Source organism: Acartia tonsa, chromosome 1 (assembly GCF_053477335.1).
Source record: "Acartia tonsa isolate MP-2025a chromosome 1, ASM5347733v1, whole genome shotgun sequence".
NCBI lineage: Eukaryota > Metazoa > Arthropoda > Copepoda > Calanoida > Acartiidae > Acartia > Acartia tonsa.
The window spans coordinates 50630323-50651506 of record NC_137260.1 but is presented as its reverse complement, the minus strand read 5'-3'; the positions used below and the strand labels follow the sequence as shown (position 1 = coordinate 50651506).

The following is a 21184-nucleotide window of genomic DNA, read 5'->3' as shown; positions in this document are numbered from 1 at the left end:
TATACGGAATTTCTGGTAACGATTATAGAGTTGCTACGCTTTCTAAATTGTACTTAACTGTGATTATTAGAGTTTACGAAAATATCAGACAATAAATTATTTAATTCTAGCATTTCACCTTTAAAACATCTATTTTCTGCAGGGTTTCTAAGGAATAACACAAAAGAAGATAAATGTTTATGCGTCTTCAATGATGATTATCAAATTTATTCATTCTTTAGATTAAAATTATTGGTTAAAAGGTTGGGACATCTTAAAATTTAAGAAGTCAGTATACTAATAAATTTAAATATAAGTACCCAAAGTTTTGACGCTCTACATGTGTTAATGTTCTATGGTCCTTCGTTTTTAGAGATTTATTTTTATGGATGTTATCATCCTTGTTTTCTTTAACAGATAAAGATAAATTTACACTTATTCTCACTGATATAGAATCTTCGCTGTCTATCTTCAATGGCAGCTGAGAAAATTGCATGTCCCCCATAGCGTTACAGACTGGCGGACTGACGAATAGAAAAAGTAAATTAAAGAGAAGCTTCGCTACTTATAAATGAATTGAATTAATTGAACTTTATTATTTAACTTCTAAGATTGTTCTATGTTTCTTAACTCCTTAAATATGAAAAAAGTTTTCATGTACGAGTTAACATAGAATGAAAATCAAAAGGTTATAGGTATTGTAACAGAGGGTGGTGGTACCCTCCCCCAAAATAGTTATGAACCTTACAAGGACCTGTAAAAAGCTACATTGTAAAAGAACACCATCTCGGTTCGGTGGTTAGCGAAATCCTTCGACACACACAGACAGACACACACACACACACACACACACACACACACACACACACTGTTACTTTAATAGAAGGATTATTTTGGATAATAATTTTTTAAAAATGAACACAGCACATAAATTTACCAAAACAAGGATGACAACATCAGACAACATAAATTTGTTGCAAAATAAATTAAATATGGGACATACTTTCATTTTTAGGATGGCTCTGTATCTAAAAGGGCTTCAAAAATAGCTTAAAACCAAGGCTTAAATCTAAAATTGAAATAGCCTAGAACCATCACAGGACCTATGGCATTGCATATACTCAATTATTTTTCGTATTTTTAAAAATAAATTAAGCTTTCTTGGTCTGAAAATTATACTGTTGCTCAAAGTTTTGAAAACACATTCTCTCGGATGTTCGCACAAAATTTTGGGTACTTATATATATAAAGGATTTATTAGAAATAAGATGATTATATTTTTTATGTGGTCTTTTTTCTCTCGATGTTAGTTTTTTGAAGCCACGCTACTTATGAAAATAAAATTACATATTTTTTCAATAACATAAATCACTTGAATCCGACTTATTTACAAAAATTTATTTGATTTGTTATTTCTTTATATAAAAAATTTGCAAATATTCATGTAATGCAAAAATGATGGTTCATTTGAGATTCAATACATTTGGGATTCTTTTTTAATGTAATTCTGCAATTTATGAATATATATTTTAAGATAAAATATAAACTTTTAAAAGAGCAGCTTTTCTAACTTTAGATTTGGTAGACCTGTTCGTCTGTCTGTAACTGTAAAGCATCACTATAAGATCGTCTAAAATATGTATATTTTGGAATGACATTTTTATTTTTTATTTGTTGCACATTGTCCATAATACTTTATGATAAACTAGCGGCTTCGCCCCTAGCCTCTAGGGGCTTTATTTTTGAAGGTTCAGGGGAGAATTTAAAAAATTTTGTTTACATATTTTTAGATATTTTTTGTATTTTATAACATTTTATTACTCTTTATATCATTTTATAACTCTTTATAACATTTTATAACTCTTTATAACTTTTTATATTGATTTATAATATTTAAAACCTTTGACATTTTTCTTTTTTTTATTGTTTTTTAAAATCTCTTTGCCATTAGTCTTTTTGGGGCTTTGCCCCCACAGGAGAAGGAAGTTTTCACAATCTTTTTGAATGTAATAAAACAAAGTTTAAAAGAAGAAAAGAAATTTAAAAAGAAGAAAAATAATTGAAGATATAAAGAAAATATAAAAAAGTATAAAAAAGTATAAAAAAATATAAAAATAATAAAAATTAATAAAAACATATAAAAATATATAAAAACATAAAAAACATTAAAATTAGAAAAAAATATGAAATTTTTTTTTTGGGGGGGGGGAAATTTTCATTTTTGGGGGGGGTTGGGGATGTCCCACCCCCCAAGAAAATAGCTTAAAACCACCACAGGACCAATAGGTATATACCCTGAAGAGTAGAATCCAATCGATTCAGTGGTTACTGAGATCTTAAGCTTCAGACGGACGGACAGACAGACGGACAGATGGACGGACAGACGGACAGACAGACATCAAGCTACTTTGTATTATAGATGATTTTTCAGAATTCTAATTCAGCTGATATTTAATTGTTTGATTAAAGGAATCGTTTACATTTGTTAAAGTTCGTTTGAATGACAGTCTGATCGATACATCTTTGCTTCTAGTAATTGTTGTCATCCTTGTTTTCTCTAAAGTTATTTAAAGTTATAAATGACGAATTATATTTTTTTTAAAGCAATGTAAACTTTTAAAAACTTCATAAAAAACGTATTTACCTACAGATTTTCCTTATTCTATACATTTTTTAATGAAAGAATTATAAATCAGTGTATTTTAAGAACAGCATTTAGAAGCATTTCGGTCTTTTCGTGTTTTTAGCAAAAAAATAAGGCCTAATCTCTGGCATCAAACCTGCCCATAGAGGCTCAACGACAGTTGGAAAAATACTCAAATGAAATTTTTTTACAGTAAAAGTGTTTTCAGATTGACCAAATTCGGCCTCGGAGGCCAGAGATTAAGTGGCCAAAAAATGAACTTATTTTAGGTTCAGCAAACCAATAATCTGGGTACACTTTTACAATTTTGCAGACATTTTCATTTCAGAGGCCCAGGAGGGCTAAAGTCCGCTTCGACTACCCCCTCATAAATGGGCCAAAATAATAAATCTTCAAAAATTTTATTAGAGAAGGTTTTAGGCTACTTTTGATGACCGGGAAGAAAACATAATCCAATTTTGAAAATTTAGAGGTAACTTCAGTTTTTAACCTTAATGGATTGAATCAAATCAGATTAAGTTTAAGTGTCTAATGATATCAGCTTGACGAGCTGGTCATTTTTGCTCCTTCTTAAGCAAGTGATTGGTGGCCTCTGGCGGCCTCGAGCCTCAAAAAAACAATCCAAAATGACAATTTTGATGTTTAAAAAATAGTAGCTCAGCTCCTAATTGACCAAAATTTTTGGTTTTTATACTTTTAGAATTGTCTGACCTGTAGTTATAACATACTGAAAGGTCAAAGCTCTAGCTAAAGGTTAAAGGTTCGAAACCCTGCATTGAAAGTGGAAAATGGCTGTATTTTGGAAATAAGCTCATAAAAAATTCAATTTCTTGTTTGTCTTTTATTGAAACCATTTATTGTGCATATACATTTCTCATAACTATCAACAACCTCCAGTTGATTTTTTAAAATCAGTCAACTACAACCTAACCTAACCTAACATTGCTGATTTAACCTAAATAGCATTCTAGTTCCGAGTTTTTTTAGGATTTTAACAAAATTTCAAAACTTGATAATAGACTTATTTATTGACATTATTGCACAACATATCAATGCCATATCTCATAGGTGGCAGGTGTGAGGCCATTTTAAAGTTTTGATATTTTTGAGTGTTTTTTTAGGTTACAACAATGTCATTCTTGTTTGTCTATTGAGTTATTGAAACCATTTATTGTGTATATACATTTCTTATAACTATGTACCACTTCCAAGTGATTTTTTGGAAATCAGTCAACTCTAATCTAATCTAACTTATCTTTTCTGGTTTTTCCATAACCAGCACTCTAGCTTCGAGGTCTTTTAACATTTTAACAAAATTTCAAAACTAGCTAATAGACTTATCTATTTACAATTTTTGCACAAGAAATTAAGTTCATATCACAAAGGTTGCAGGTTTCAGGCCCTTTCAAAGTTTGATTATTTATTAAATTAATTTTTATTCATTTTTACCTTCTACAAATGGCAATATGTGTCACAAAATTTTGGTCTTTACATTTTTAGAAATGTCTGACCTTCAGTTATAACATACTAACAGGTCACAGTTCTAGATGAATGTTTAAGGTTCGAATCCCTGCATTGAAAGTAGAAAATGGCTTAATTTATTGTTTGTCTATTGAGATATTGAAACCATTTATTGTGCATATACAGTAACCCTTGTCAAGCATGAGAAGGTTACACTACTCTACCCCTAACCCTCGCCCAGTTATAGGCTTCCTTTCCCTACTTAAGCGCAATTAGACTACCGTAATCCAGCCTCAAGACACTCTTCCTTAGGCCAGGACACCAATACCCAGGTTATCTACTACCCAGCTAAGCCAGGGTATCCCCAAAGTAGCCCTCTGGAAGCTAGAACTAAAGATCTTTAACTAACTGTTGTTAAGATATCTCCAACCGTAGTCTATTTATAAGCCTTCTATACTAAGCTAAGAGGGCTCTATCTACCCTCTAAAGGACAGTTTTACATCGTAGACTAGCTTAGTAGACACTTTTGTGTTGCCATTTAACGCTAAAACCTCCATCAAGTCCATAAAGGGTCACCAAGATAGACGCACATCATAGTTCCCCAAGAAAATACACTAGATTTCAAAATTACACTTAAATATGTTTAAAAACATTAAATACCAAATTGACAAAATCCATGTTTCTTCGATAACTAGCGAACGGATTGAGCTAGAATCGATGTTAAGGTGTCTAAATGACCGTCTCGACATCACGGACCCACACAAAAAATTTGGTTAATTTTGGACAACTTTTAGGGGGGTAGACCAAACGATGTTTGATTTTTTGATGCAAGTTTTGGCTCATTAAAATCCAAAAAATCAGTTTTTCCTAGGAAAACTTTTTTGTTTCTCAACCGATTTTGGACTTCAAGGTGGCAAAATGTCCGTCTCAATATGCTACACACATGTACAAAATTTGGGGTCAAGATTCCAACTCTAAGGGGGCTGGACCACGACTTGTAACTTCAATTTTAGTGAGCCAAAACTTGTATCGATGGACTTACATCTTGTGGTCCGCCTATCTAAAAATTGTCCTAGGATCTTCATCTTTGGAGGGTGAATTCTACTCGGTGAGACGCTCATTTAGACACCTTAACATCGATGTTAGCTCGATCCTAGCCCAAATGGTGGAGAAAACTTAGATTTTTCAATACATGAGAGGCAGAAATTAGTGAGAGTGAGCCAAAACTTGTATCGATGGAAGTTACATTGTTTGGTCCAGCCCCCTTAAAATTGTCCTAGGTTCACCAAAATTTGTGTGCTTATTCTACTCATTGAGACGAACATTTTGCCGTGTTTAAATCTTATGTAGCTCAATCCTAGCCCAGATAGTGGCCAAAACTTGAATTTTTCAGCGGCACCTGTTTAGGTTTGAAAATTACTTATTTCTTCGATAACTAGCGAACGAATTGAGCTAGAATGGTGTCCTAACTTTTAAAATCTTTTAAACTATTATTTTAATTAACAGAAAGAGTGCAATTTATTTAACATCACTGAAGATCAAAATAAATTTATCATCCATTGTCTTATCCCTTTAGTACAAAGTTTTTTTTGTGCGAAGCTTAAGATCTTGACAATTGTTGGAATTTTAAGTGTCTTGTTGTGGTTTTGGGCTATTTATTTGATAAATGCAAGAAAACAGATAAAATGCTATCTAAATTCTAAATATTACAGTTGGAAAGGTTGAATTTTTTTCCTCTCTTAAAAATGATTTTTTTCTTCCCTCTAAACTTCTATTGCCAACTTGGCATCTACTGTTAAAAGCAGGGCATGGATTATGAATTAAAGTACTATAAATCAATGGATGTATTATTACTTGGATCTTACACCAGAATTTCATGTTCTATAATAATCAAGTAAACTCTGAAGCGGGCTAAAATAACAATCTCCCCCATCCTCTTTCCTCCAACTGGATAAACGGCTCAACCAAAAAATGTAGGGGAAAATTGCAACCTAAATTGACGACAATTTTTCTCCTTTGATTTCATCCACGTATATTCTATATCCATTTATAAATCAGGGATAAGACTATGGCCCATAAATTGATGTACATCGCCAATGATGATACACAAAATTATCCCTTCTGTTAATTAAATTAGTGGTTGAAACATTTTATCACTCAACCTAATAAACCAACAGAACAAAATTCAATAAAAGTCCCCAAAGTTGTTGAGCCAACGAATAAAAAACGTACTTATAAAACTTTGGGGACTAGCATAAAAACACCATAATGTCCCCTCAGCTCTTTCTCTGACTACAAATGCACAGGAAGTTGACAAACTCTAAACCACAGAAAACTGAGAAGACAACTTGTTTTCTCATTATTTCACAAATCATTTATTTTGATAAAGAAGTTTTGAAGCTTAATTATTGAAAACTGATAATTCTTGTTTCTGATAAAAAAAGGTATTAAAGATAAGTGGGTTATACTGAGCAATACTTTTAATTTAATAATTGATAATCGAGTTGGATATATTCACCCACCCAACTTTATTGCCTGTATATAAAACATAATAGGTGACGTATTGTGGTGTAGCTCCTTTTTATTTGTAGAATAGCTACTCTATAACTTTAGTATTCCAGTACGTCCATACGTTTATGTACAGCAAAACAGAAAACTCTATCAGTAAGTTCATGTAAAATAAAAGAATTGTCCTATTGGTTATAAATCTTAAACAAAATTGTTTTTGATTCTGATAACAAAAAAGCTATCATTTTGGAAGAAAAACAACTCTATTGTTATAATCTTTATCTACAACGGTAAGTACGTCCATTTTGAATTATAATAGCGATTCTTCTATAAGGTAAGCAACTCTGTAATTTGACCAAAAATTTAACAACCAAAACATAGTTACCTTGCTTAGAACTATAATTAAAAATTTGATTTTTTTAAAGATCTGATTTTAAGGATGTTTTTAACTTTTTATCCTTGTAAATCTCCATAACAGAAGTTTATTATGAATTTGATTGAAGCCTTTTTATGGAAATATGCTAGAATTCATAGGGATCTAAAGGAATAAGACTATGGCTGATGTATATCCCCATGTTAATACACAAAATAACCCCTTAGATTACAATTAGTGTTTAAAACGTATGGACACTTTCCAATCAAAATTTATCAAAAGTCCCCAAAGTTGTGAAGCCAATAAATAAGAAAACGTTATCATAAAACTTTGGGTACTTGTGTAAAAAAAGCGCATTGTCCCTCTCTCTCTGTAGAATTCATTATTCAGTGGCGTGAACAGGGTTTTGCCAGGGGGGTGCGCTAATCATATACCTATCAATATATATGACATTCAATATACAATATATCTATCTATCTATCCATCTGAAAAAACAAATGGGAAATTCACATTTCTATAATTATACATTTATACCTTTGGTCACCTGACTAACAGACTCTGAGACAAATATTTACAGAATTGACACAGAAAAAAAGAGTCCTTTATCTTAATTAGTGGCCGAGAAAATTGCGTTATCACCTAAACCTGACATACGGAAGGACAGCCATAGTAGTTAGTGAGAAGATTCAGCCAAAGTAAGATGAAGAGTAGCTGCAAAAAAATGTGTCTTATTTTGTAAATTTCCGTTAAAATTAAACATTGTCTTTAACTTTGAAATAAAAAAAAATTCACAGGGATCTAAAGGGATAAGATTATGGCTGACTAATTGATGTACATCCCCAATGTTGATACACAAAATAACCCCTTATGTAGGTGCTTGAAACGTATGGACACTCAATTTAATAAACCAACCATTCAAAATTCATTAAGAGTACCTAAAGTTTTTAAGCTAACGAATAAGAAAATGTTATTATAAAACTTTGGGCAAATCCATGTCTTTATTAGCATGACTGACAGGGACAAAAAGAATAAATAAATGCTAATTTATTGTAGGAATCTAAACAGATGCACCAAGTGTACATTGAAAACAACAAAAAACTATCACATTTCATTTTTCTGGTAATGTTTGTTGTACCTCCTCGCTGTTCTGCAATAGTCTAGCGTCCATATATTTCATTGGTTACAAACTTTCCCGTTTTCTTGTTTATATGAATAAATAATAAGGCTTACAAAATTATTGATTGTGAAGCTTAGGATACAATTAACAGCAATATTTGCTAAAGGTTTGTCCCTGAAAGTTTGAATTTAATATGGCAATTCTAACCAGCCTAAATTAACTACTGACGGACGGACGTACTAACCCTAATCATAGAAAAACTATTTTTTTTTGCTGTTTTAAAAGAACACTTATTTTGAAGTTTTGGAAAATTTGGCAATAGACATAATAGGTTTAGATCTACAATTTCAAAATTATACCAATAAGGAAAATAGTATAGGAAGTTTTCGACCAAATCATTAATTTTGAAGGTATTTATTACTCAATGTAACACATATGTCAATTATAAAAAATATCTTCTTCTGCCAAAAATTTTTTTTAATATGTGTTTCTGAATAACCATCTAAAGCAATAAATCTATTGATTTTAGCAAACGGAAACTTGTATAATGGGTATATTAGCCATAAACTCAGAGACTTAAAGGGATAAGCTATATAAAATTCTAAAAAATCCCCAAAGTTATTACACCTACAAATAAAAAAACGTTATTATAAAACTTTGGGGACTAGAGTAATGAGCAGCCTAATGTTCCCTCCCTGTATGATGAAGAATGAAGAAAATCCTTCCTCCATGGGAACTGTTTAAAAAATGTATTGCCTTTCAATGAAATTGGTTACTTTGACATCCCATGCGATTAAAAACTGCAGCATCTTTTATTTACTTTTTTTATTCGGGAAATGTTAAGGTATTAATTAAAATTTTCAACAACGAGGCAGTATCAAAAGGCTACTTTTTCTAATAAAATGAAATATACTTTTTCAGATTACAACAGGGAGGGATTAGTCAATGCCGAAAAAATATCCCATCTTATCATAAGAAAGTACCAACTACGTAAAGACAAATTAGACGATTTTTTTGGGGGGGGAAGAATTTACATTCCATTGTCTCCTCCCTGAAGCAATAAGCAAAAAAAACGACAAATTTTAAGTTTTCTTTATTTAAAGTAAAGAGGGCTAATTTGCAGCTACTCTCTATTTCAATATTCGTCTGTTTTTTTTTAAATTTACTTTACTGAATGTTGTCATTTTAGTTTAGTTATGTAAGGTTAAGTAATGGTTAAGCAGTTTCCTACAGGGTTGGAAATAAAGACCTGTAGGATTGGAGATCCCCGCAGGGTCCAGAAAAGGGAGGTTAGGGTGTGTTAAGTTAAGGTTAGGTTTGCCCGCAGTGTTAGGAGGTTTGGATTAAGGAATGCAGGGACTTACTCTCCCCCCCTCCTCTCTTGAGGTTTGGTGATTACGTGTGTGAAAGAATTTTTGAAATAAGTTAAGAAACAAGAAAGTTAAAAAAAAATGTGGGGAGGGGGGGAAATACCTCCCACCCCCCTCCCTCTTTCTCCGGGGGTTGGTGATGTCATGTGTGAAAGAATTTTTTTAATTGGTTAAGAAACAAAAAATGAAAAAATTTAGGGGGGTGAGGTCGCCCCCCTCTTCCCCCACTCGATACCTCCCCACCCTGGGTTTAGTGAAAGAATTTTTGAAATCCGTTCATAAACAAAGAAGTTAGGTTTTGCTAACTGGTTTTGCTCCAGTTGAATTTAAATTTCATATTAATATAAGAAGGAGATTGGGTGAATTTTTGCATTCAATAAAACTTAAACTTTACTAAGTTTATGATTTTTTATAAACAATACTTTCTTATCTTTAACATCTTTATTACCGTTACATATCAGATTTGTAAAATGGCTCCCAAACACCAAAAATCTTTGAAAAAAATCGCCTTTGAAGAAATTATTTAGCTCCCAAAATTCTGGGATTATATATGTAAATTTGCTTATAATCTTTACTATAATACATATGAGATTCGATATTGGGAGCCAGAAAAAAATAGGAGCCGACTCGCGGATTTTGTATGTATGGCGTTCTAATCATATTTTGAGTAAGATATCTAATATATGTAAAAGATATTTTAAAAGTATTATTGTTTATTTGATTCATAGTCTTCGCTGTAATGTTGTACCTGTCCCATTTTTCTTGGAATTCTGGGTCTGTAGAGTAACTATTCAACACTTGCCTGATTTTAAAAATATGTTAGATATGAAATAAAATATGGATTTTAGGCGTTTTTTTTCTCAAATGTACCTATAATTGCACAGAATCCCCCCCCCCCCCCCCACCTTTCTCTCCTTATTTTAAAATATATTAAAAATAAGGGGAGGGGGGTTTAGTGTTTCGTTAGTTTGTTTATTACTTTTGGTCAGGTTTGGTTAAGTTATATCGGGTACTGGGTAACCCCACGGGTTTTATTTACTTTTTTTAAAATGGGTGGATTTCATTGCTCGATAGAAACGATAATTGAAGTAAGGCACCCAAATAATGCTTAAGAAACAACAGATGAAAAAGATATATTGCCGCACTACTTGTAAAAAATGTCAAATGTCAGTAAAAATGGTATAACCACTTATTCAGCCATGCTTGGGATCTGAATTAATAAGTATATGTATTATGTACATACTAATATACTACCTATTGGATATTTGGAAAAGACAAACCTTGTTTGACTGGAGGCATTGATATCCTGGAGTATAATTGTTCTCAGCTCATTTGACATCCAACCACAATAACCTAATAAATAAAATATAAACTATTATAGTGACAAATATGGCTTCAAATCCAAATAATATCGGCTGGATTAGAACCGGTTCTGACACATACTGAGAATTCATGTCATGTATATCATAGTGTAACAGACAATTTTCCACGAAAACTAAAATAAAAATCATAAGATTATATCCAGTTTTGTTATCCCTGGCCTTTGGCCCCTCAGGTGTAACAAAACTATTTTTTATCTTCTTATTTTTTTAATAGCTGCGGAAAGCTGTCCATAATACGATACGATATATTTATAACTATTTTAACATTTTATTTTGTAAACTTACCCTGCAACATAGAGATAAACAAGAACATTATTCTTAGTCCCCACTTACAATATCTAATTCCAGAGGTGTCCTAAAATTAAGAAAAATATATCCGAGTTATAGACATATAATTTAAATATGTTTTGATAAATGTAATGGATTCAAAAGAAAAAAATGGTTGGCTGTTTAAAAATTATTTTTATAAAGATGAAGAAAAAATTTATTTCTAACAGTGGCGTGCACAGCGATTCACCAGGGGAGTGTGAAACCATTAGGGAGTGAATAAAAGGGAAGACAGGCCTTTCTAATTTCATGGTTAGGGGGGTGTTAACAACCCTCTACCGCACGCCACTGCTTTTGAAATGAATAACATATTACCTCTAGAAAGAATAGAGGAGTTGTTATGCCACCAACAAAATTAGAAATCCCTAAAATCAATGATGATTAAATTTCAAATTTATTTATATTTTTCTTAATAGGTTGCGTGACCTTATCAATAAAATAAAATTTTTACAAAATTAAACTATCTGTTTAATTAAGCAAAAATAGCCACTTTAAAGAAAAAAAAATAGGTAAGAAAGACTAATTTATAAAAGCGAACTAAAAACAGTGATATTTGATGATCTTTTGGCTACTCCCTTCTAGTTTGCTTTTTTGGTTCAAGGATAAAGGTAACAATAATGAGGTAAGAAAATTGACAATAAATTGGTGTACATCCACAAGGTTTACACAAAAAATGAAACTGTGCAACGTTTTTAAGCCAATGAATAAGAGATCTTTTTATAGAACTTTGGATACCCGTAGAGTTTACAACCCAATGTCCCCTTCATACACGTCTAAGAGCTGGGGTAAAGGGGTGTTTACCCCCTTGAAACTTTAAAACCTCTCACTTTACCCCCCTCAAAATTTTCAAATATATATTAGATTACTTCCCTCAAACCCTGACAATCTCCTCAAACTCCCCCTCAAAATAAAAAGCTTCGATGTCCCTGGTCCCCTTCCTTGTATTGTTTGTGTACCTCAGGGGCTGTGATACAGCCAATTAATTCTTTTTGAAATTGCCGAATATTAAATATTTTGTTGGCGTAGAGTTGACGTAAAACTTGTTTCTTGGTGTAGCTTAAAGGAAGTAAGTAAGAAGGGGAGAAATAAGGGATGAGGGTTGTGGGGAAATTTTCACTTGGAATTGTTTGTCTGAATCATATTCCCTAGTCCCTGGTGTAACTATTAAAAAAGTACTTACCGGCAGCTATGAGAAGTGTTGGGGCCCAGGGAAACAACGGGCTCACAAAACCAAATGTGTTGAAGTGGTAGAAAAATATAAATACAATTGACAAACAAAAGTAAACTACAAACATTAAAAACACAACAATATTTTCTATGGATTTAAAAATCAAAACAACTTAACACAGATTCTAAAAATTAAGTTTACGGTGATTTTTAGTGACGAAGCATTCTATAAAAATTTTATGTCCGTCTGCTAACCAGAAACCATTCAACCCTATTTGTTCTTTGTTGGATATTAGAGGAGCTGTGGCTCACTTATTCTTTCGTTAAGCCGTGCTACTTCAGCTTATTTGGAGGCTTATGTATGACTAGGGGCTCCAAGGGGTGTGTCTTTAATATCCTATTGAGAATACGTGGATATTGTGACGTGGGATTTTTGTCGTCAATTTAGGATGCTAACATTGTCCTAAGATTATGGTCAATATGTTCCTCTATGTTATACTCATATTAGTCAGCGAGAATCTCTTATCAAATATCCACGTATTCTAAATATATTCATTCCAGTAAGCTATTGAGCTCTACTAAAAATTCTCTTTACTGTTTTTATCAACAATTCTTGGCCTGTAATGACCATAAACGTTAACCTTTTCTTTTAAGTTTGTAACTAATGTATGTGACTGTCCTTGTTTTATTGTGAATATAAGTACAAACGTTCCAAATTTGCAATGTGAGAGAATAAAGTTGAAGTAAATTTAAAATTGCAAGAGAGACAAGAAGAAATCTTGTAATAGAAAAATAATTCTTAAGACCCAACTCCTCCTACTTTCATAATTTTTGTATTCCCATACAAAAGTAATATGATGTCCATCCGTCTAGTGTGTCTGTCTGTTTGTACCAAATGATATCGCTAACCGCTGAACCGATAGGATTTTCTTTTACAGTTTGGCTTCTCATTGGCCCTTAGAATGTATTTTTGGGGAGGGTAACTACACCCTTCCAAGAAAAATCAACCCTAGTAAAAAAGTTACTCCTGAAAAAAAATTAATAGAGAATAATTTATAAAAGTTTGTTTACCAAGATTTAAACATAATATACCTAAATAGGAAACTGTTTGGTTGTTAGTTGTTACAACTGCTGCATTACTTGTGTATAGGTTGTCTTTGTCCTTGGGTGTGTAGCTTAAACATCTAAAGAAGGGTTTGTTGTTGGTCCAAATACGAAGTAAAGGTTTGTTCCGACTGGAAAAATATTGTGAAATAGATAGTTTGTACGATAATAGAAATACTTGCCAAGATTGAAAACTAAATTGCGTGCAAATTTTCTGCTCAAATGTTTGAATAAGATTTACAAGGATGATTATATTCAATTATTACGAAATATTGCATCTTATTGTACATAATGATAACAAAAAATATTACTTTTAGCTGTTTGTATGTGTGCTTTTGAATAAAAGCTTTTTTTCCAGTATCACTTTGAAAGCTTTTAATATCCTGTGGATTGTATCGTATTATATACAGCTTTCTACAAATATAAAAATGTACAATCAAAAGATTAAAAGAAGTTTTTTTTAGCCGGTGCCTTCGGCACCACGGGGCTAAAATATTTTGTATATTTTTATATTCGTAGAAAACCGGATATAATATGATGCTATACATAATTTTTCAGTATGGCTGAGAACTGGTTCTAATCGAGAAAGCCCAATCTGTCCCGATTTTGTATCACTTTTAAAAGTGCGATTACAGTTACGTCATATACGTTTCGGGAAAGAAAAAGGGAAGGGGGGAAGAAAATCTCTTCAAAAGAGATCGGAGAAAAGGGAAGAGATTTTCTTCCCCCCTTCCCTTTTTATATGACGTCACAGGAATCGCACTTTTCAAAAGTGATACAAAATCGGGACAGATTGGGCTTTCTCGATTAGAACCAGTTCTCAGCCATACTGAAAAATTATGTATAGCATCATATTATATCCGGTTTTCTACGAATATAAAAATATACAAAATATTTTAGCCCCGTGGTGCCGAAGGCACCGGCTAAAAAAAAACTTCTTTTAATCTTTTGATTGTACATTTTTATATTTGTAGAAAGCTGTATCACTGTGGGCTAGAATTGAATCAAGACAAAAGTAAGTGCCGAGCCCTGGGACCTATGTGTGGTGAAAATAGACATAAAACCATGATTATTCCAGGTAAAACCAAAATATTTCAGCGAGGGCTTTTTGAGAAAATTAGATTTAAAAATTTCAAGTTCAATTTTTACCCCCTAGGAGTTGCCGCATAATAATGACAAGAAAAGCAAATATTATTTATTTTAAATTTTGAACAACTTTGCTTTTATAATGTTCTTCATAAAACCACTCCAAAAGGGAGTTAATTAATGGCCATTTTTATCAATTGCTTTGCAAAGGTCACGAAAATTCAGCCTAAAATAAATCATATATAGAGAGGTTTTATGAAAGACTTCACAAAAGCAAAGTTGTTCAAAATTTAAAATAAATAATATTTGCTTTTCTTGTCATGATTATGCGGCAACTCCTAGGGGGTGAAAATTGAACTTGAAATTTTCAAATCTAATTTTCTCAAAAAGCCCCCGCTGAAATATTTTGGTTTTACCTGGAATAATCATGGTTTTATGTCTATTTTCACCACACATAAGTCCCAGGGCTCGGCACTTACTTTTGTCTTGATTCAATTCTAGCCCACAGTGGTATATAATACGATGCTACCATAGTTTTTTCGTATGGATGAGAACCGATTCCTATCTACGGATTCGAATGAATACGAGAAATAACTATTCTTGAATTCAAATAACCAACTTTCGTTGACTTAGTTCTTACTTATTTCAATTAACAACTTTTTTTTTCTGGCTAATTAATATGAAATGATGATATCCGTTTTTGCTCAAGTGATCTTTTAGAGGCCAGGCAACGCATTGGAAAAAGGGTAATTTAATACTAAATAAACAACAAAGCATTTGATTATCAAAGTATCAACTGTTTTTGATAATGAGTTGTGTTTTTTAGGGGGCTACCTGACCCTCCATCTATTGAAATCATGTTATTTTGTGTTTCCTGGAGAAGTTAGAACCAAGAGTAAACAATTCAACAACAAAATCAATCCCTTTACAAACATTTCAAATTCTAAAAAAATCATAAATCTAAATAAATAAGTCAAATTTGAATTATTACCGTTAGTACAACATTAACAATTTCTTTAAAGCTTAGTTCTGTGGGCTTTTCTCTCCTTTTAATTTTAAACTTTTGTTTTGTCCTCCTATACTTAAAATTTTTACATCCCTTTATTCTGTTACTTCTATTTTAGTATTCATCCCTTCATTTTTACAGAATTATAACTTTTATAAGTAACTTTTATGATTACAGCTTTATTTTACAGGTTTATTTTCCATTGCCTTTTATATTTTTAATAATAACTTTATATGATAGAAATGCTTTTAATTCATATCTGCATAAAATTTTTCAATTACTATCATTTTCAAAGTCTGTTTATTTAATTTTTACAGAAATAAAATTAGAAATATAAAAAAAGGTTTATTGATGTTTTGAAGTCCTTATTTCTACGGGTTTAAGTATACTTTATATTTTAAGGAAAATTGCAAATAAATATGCTAAAATATTGCTGCTCTTGAAGAATATACTTCAAATATGAAAATTTCACCTGACAGTTTTGTCAATTTTCATTTAATCTTTTCTCATCATTTTTACATGGGTATGGATGAAAAGGGTTTACTTAGGATTTAATGGGAAAATTACAAAATTATAGTAACAAATAGACAAAATTCGTCCGTCCAACCGTTAATTCTTTCTAAATCGTTAAAAATGAAGTCTCAGAAAAAAACTATTCGCTAAATGGATATACTATTTTTTTTGGAAATTACACCAGATTTTCATTATCTCTAATAAAGTGAATTACTTAGTGACCCACGCAGCAGGCTAAAATAACGATTACCCCCTCACCTCCTAGTGGATGAACGAACTGGCCAATAAATGAGTTATATGTTAAAAAGCAAAAATGACAACATTTCTTCTCTTGTCATAATATCCACGTATATTCTACATCGATTATTCGCTATACATCTAAAATATTGTTAGCTTGTTGTCGCAGCGCTATCAATAGCAAAATTTTATTTGTTTCACAACAGTATTTTGAGATGCATGCTTTTTCAAATACATGCATTTAAATCTTAAGATTAAAGTTTAATTCCAATTAGTTTGCAACATACTTCCACATTTTGTTATTCTTTCAAATTGCATAAAATGCCTCAGATGCAGAAGAAGTCAGTAGAAAAAAATGTATCTTTTAAAAATAATTCAGAGATTTGTAAGATGCCAAAGGCATAATCTTGCAAGTAAGATTTGGGAAAAAGATATTTTTCTTATCCTTCTATCACTGATAGTTAATTAGCAGCTTAAGAAAATGCAGTTTTTAGTTACTCTTATTTAAGTAATATGGTTATAGAGATTTAGGTTTAGGACAATTGAGATAAAAAATCTTCACATCATCTCAATTCTTACATTTAAAATTTTAAGGCAGCTTTAGGTGGGGATTTGGAAAGAGGGGAGCGATAGCTCGGTCCAATCAACCTGAACCTGCTTCACTTAATAATCTATTTTACTCACTATTTCACTTTTTTTATAATACTATTTACAAGGTCATAATTAAAATTGCAACTGAACCTATAAACATTGAACTTATTTTTGAATATTTTTGCGAGTCTGTATGTTTGTGTGTAGAAGTTATTGCAACGTCAGTTCTAAATTCTTCAATGTTTAGCTTATAGGGTTAAATCGAAAAAACAACCTAATCGTTTTTGTATTATAAAAGCGTATAGTTTCAACCAACCATCTATATGCAAGAAATGTTGTTCTTGACATCAAATTTGATCATTATAGAACCATTCGATTGCTAGGATTATAAGTAAAGTCAATCAAAATTATAAATGCAAAATTTTAAAACTCTGCATGGTTACTTAAGAGTAATTATTCAAAGCGAAATTTTGTGTCAGTTCTTCTTATTTGGCGATCTCTAATTTCTGTATGTTGATGAACACTAGAAAAATTGGTTCCAGGACAAACGCAGGAGTGAAAAAAGTCGGAGTTAACAAAAGCAAGAGTTTCTAAAGGATTAAGTTTCTATACTGGTTAGGTCAGTATATTAATATATTATACAAATAAGCACCCCCCCCCCCCCATTGGTTATGCATTAAAAAAAATACCTATAATATAGTTTAATGTAGGCTAGGTTAGGTTAAGTGTCCACTCCGACGTTTGTCATTCCTGCGTTTGTTCTAGAACTGAAAAAATTTGAAACTTTTAAAATAAAATGCATATTCCGGACAAAAATAGTAGGTTGATGTCAGCAAAACACACTTTTATTTCACTTTCATATTCTAAACATTTTCAATTTATTATAGCGCACCACAATAGTCATACTCATCAAAAATATTGTATGGTTATCATTTTTTGGATCAAGTTCTTGCTCTACACATCTTTCGTCTGTCAGTCTATTTTCAAGCTGTATTTGCAGGTTTGATGTATTTACTTTTTCTTTCTTAGTAGCGGCTGCGCCACTAGTATATAGGGGCTCTATATTCGAAGGGATGTGAAAGGGCAGAAAAAAAGCCTAAAACTATCTATAAAAATGAAACAGACTAAAACCATCTCAGGGCCCATAAGATTCTCTGTAAAGGAGAACTATATCGGTTCAGCGGTTAGCGAGACCCTTCACTACAGACAAAATCAGCGAACTACGTTATATCTTTCTTATATTATTCTGTTTTTTTTTAACTAAAAAAAAATAATAATAATATTTCTTTTTGTTATCAAAGACAATCGTTTTGTCTGTTTGAAATTATTCATTTAAATTTGAATTATCACACTCTATCGTTATTGTTTTTACTTTAAATTTGTAAGTTTTGATACACATAAAATTTATAGAGTTTCTTGTTAAAACTTTTCTTTAAAATTCTGGGATATATGGAACATTAGGCTGTAAATCATACTGGTCACAAAATGTTTTATAAACACCTTCTATTGATAGCTTATGACTTTAGAGAATTCTATAAGATCTTGATTGGTTTATTTAAACTAAACTAACAGTGTCCAAACTTTTCAACCTTTTATTTTAATATACAAAATTCTCAATAAATTATCAATTTTTCGTCCATTATCGCATCCCTTAAGATCCATAGTACAATCCTATTCGACAATATGCTATTATAACCTAGATTTTCAAATCCTGTTGGATTTATTTTATTTAACCTCTTAAAATAAATAAGTAAAGTCTAAATCAACTGGCCTCTAGGGGCGTAGCCGCTAATATGTATAAAAAGAGAAAGTAAGTTATAGATAAGTATTTATAATGATTTTCAAACATTATTACAAGGTTTTTTTTTATAATTATATGTAATATTTGTGTTATTGCATTATACATAGAGTATTACAGGGATACATCAATTTAAAATAAATAATTTTTCACTAAATTTAAGCATTACTTTGAACATGTAAGAATTACATTGACATAAAAAAGCAACTTTTAACCCTTACAGATCGGAGAGGGGGGGGGGCCTAAGAGCCCCCCTCTAGTTTTTTTAATGTCATTTTTTTGTAGGTAAGATAGAGAGCTGTGACTTCATGACTTTTTAAATTTAGTAATTATACGTCGGCAAGAGTTGATTTATAAGGATATTTGGTCTGTGTCGGTCAAAGTCAAAGTCAAAGTCTGTTAGGTGGCACTAAAATTAGGAAAACCGTTAAATAAATTTAATTTCTACATTATGACTTTTGTGTATAAGATAGAGACCTATTTTTTGTGTGAATTCTTAGATATCAATAAACATCTGATAAAGTGGTGTTATGACCGTTTGACCGCTCCCAGACCGCTTTTATGACCAATTTTTTGTCCGGCTTTTACTATAAACATATATCATGAATATTGTGGCTTCTTTACAGCTAGAGACCTATAAAGTTTTTTGGTAAACCCAAGAGCAATAATGAACTTCCATGAATAGTAAGGTCATGCCCGTTTGACCACTCCTTGACCGATTTTTGATCATTTTTCAATTTCCTACCTGTAATATAACCGTTCTTGAAAAAATGGAAAATCTCTTAATTCCTCATTCCTGTAAACCTGAGCAATATGGCATTGGATCCAGTTATTTGGTAGAGCAGGTGTTATTGGAAATTATAAGCAAGGTTAATATAGGAAAAAAGACTTTCCTTAGTATTTGATAAATGATTATTTGTTTAACATAGCTTGCAAATAAAGACCATGTTGTGTTTAACATTTTTTAGTTACTAATTTCAGATTTTTGTGTAGCCATTTTATCCCTAACCCAACCATAAACCATTACCGTGTACATATCTCTTTAGTGTTTGTTATTTTGCACATTCTATTTGGTACATAATTTTTGCATTGAACAGCCATGCGGGGTGAATCAAATTATAAAATAAATAATCATCAACCTAAACTAGCTTTTGTGTTTAAATTGTGGTATCGAAATATCCGACAAAGACCAAATTGTGTCAAAAATGATCTATGTGCCGCCATAAAAATGAGGGGTTATCCATCTCTTTTTAGGGGTTTTCTTTCCCACTTCTCCTTTTATCTCCCTCATTTTTATGACGTCACATGGATCATTTTTGACACAATTTGATCTTTGTCGAAATTCACTTTAAGTTTGACGGATTATTGTGTCTGATTTTCCATCTAGTTCAAAAAAGGGAGGAGTAGGTTGCGCTAAAAATCCGTAAAGGTTGTGAGTTTTGAGTTAAAAACAGTAGTAGAACGATAAAGATTTAGTTTTTAGCCTATAGCTTTTTCAATAAGAATATTAGTGAGTATTATCGTTCTATTACTATTTTTAAGCCTTAAAACTCACACCTTTACGGATTTTTAGCGCAACCTGCGATGCTGTGAGTATTGGTGCAAAAAATATGACGTAACAAAAAAAATAGCCAATGAGAGGCCACTATAAATTTTACCATTGGTCAATAACGGCCTCTCATTGGCTAATTTTTTTTGTTACGTCATATTTTTTGCACCAATACTCACAGCATCCAACCTGCTCCTCCCTTTATTATTAGAATATTCAATCTCCATTTTATTTCTTATTTTATCTAATATAATTTAACATTATGCCTTTGGAAGCTTACTTTGTGATGACTCTTTTGTATTTTATTTTTGTTGATTTATGAGAAACAGAAAAATAGGGCGAAAAAATATAAAATATGTATAGTATTAACAATAGGATTCCGATTATTGAATTTTACCAACGATAAAAATCTTCAAATCGGACATAATTGTACTTGTTATCTATTAAAAGTATGATATTTGTTATGATGATAGTATCGTGAGCGCTACCTAGGAGATTATATTGATCTAGTAAGAAGAGAGTAAAAGAGAGAACTCTAGTAGACAAACCCTATACTTATGCACAGACAAATATTCAAAAATTTGAAAGATGATTTACCAGATATGACTTTTTTATTTAATGCTTTACTAGTTCCTACGCCCCTAGCCTCTAGGGGTGGTCGTGGATGTCAGGAAATAGCCTAACACCACATCCAGATGTTTACATAGTTTCCCTGAAAAGTACAGCCCCTTCGGATCTTCAGACAGTACATTACTACTTTCTATTATACATGGTATAGTCTACACAATTTACTGAAAATGTACAATAAAACTGTTTTTAAAAGAATGACTGTAACGCCTATGTTGAAATTAATAGTTTTATTAATTCACTTTTTAACAGCTTGGCCTAAACATTTTTTTAAAATTCCTTATTTTAATGACTCACAAATGATACAAGATTACATTGTTGAATATTAGTTCCTGCCTGTGTGCA

General features: G+C 31.6%; 1 protein-coding gene across 1 annotated transcript in view; it reads right to left on the bottom strand.

Annotated features, from left to right (window-relative positions):
• LOC145327947 (uncharacterized) overlaps window positions 1-16019 on the bottom strand; it is a 32751-nt gene extending 16732 nt beyond the window's left edge. The window contains exons 1-7 of the mRNA XM_080171473.1: window positions 15997-16019; window positions 15395-15478; window positions 12342-12448; window positions 11477-11526; window positions 11120-11189; window positions 10733-10805; window positions 10201-10254 (exon numbers count right to left, since the gene is read on the bottom strand). Of these exons, the coding sequence (XP_080027599.1) occupies window positions 10201-10254; window positions 10733-10805; window positions 11120-11189; window positions 11477-11526; window positions 12342-12448; window positions 15395-15478; window positions 15997-16019 (461 nt within the window). The remainder of the gene's footprint in view (window positions 1-10200; window positions 10255-10732; window positions 10806-11119; window positions 11190-11476; window positions 11527-12341; window positions 12449-15394; window positions 15479-15996) is intronic.
• Window positions 16020-21184: the final 5165 nt, after the last annotated feature.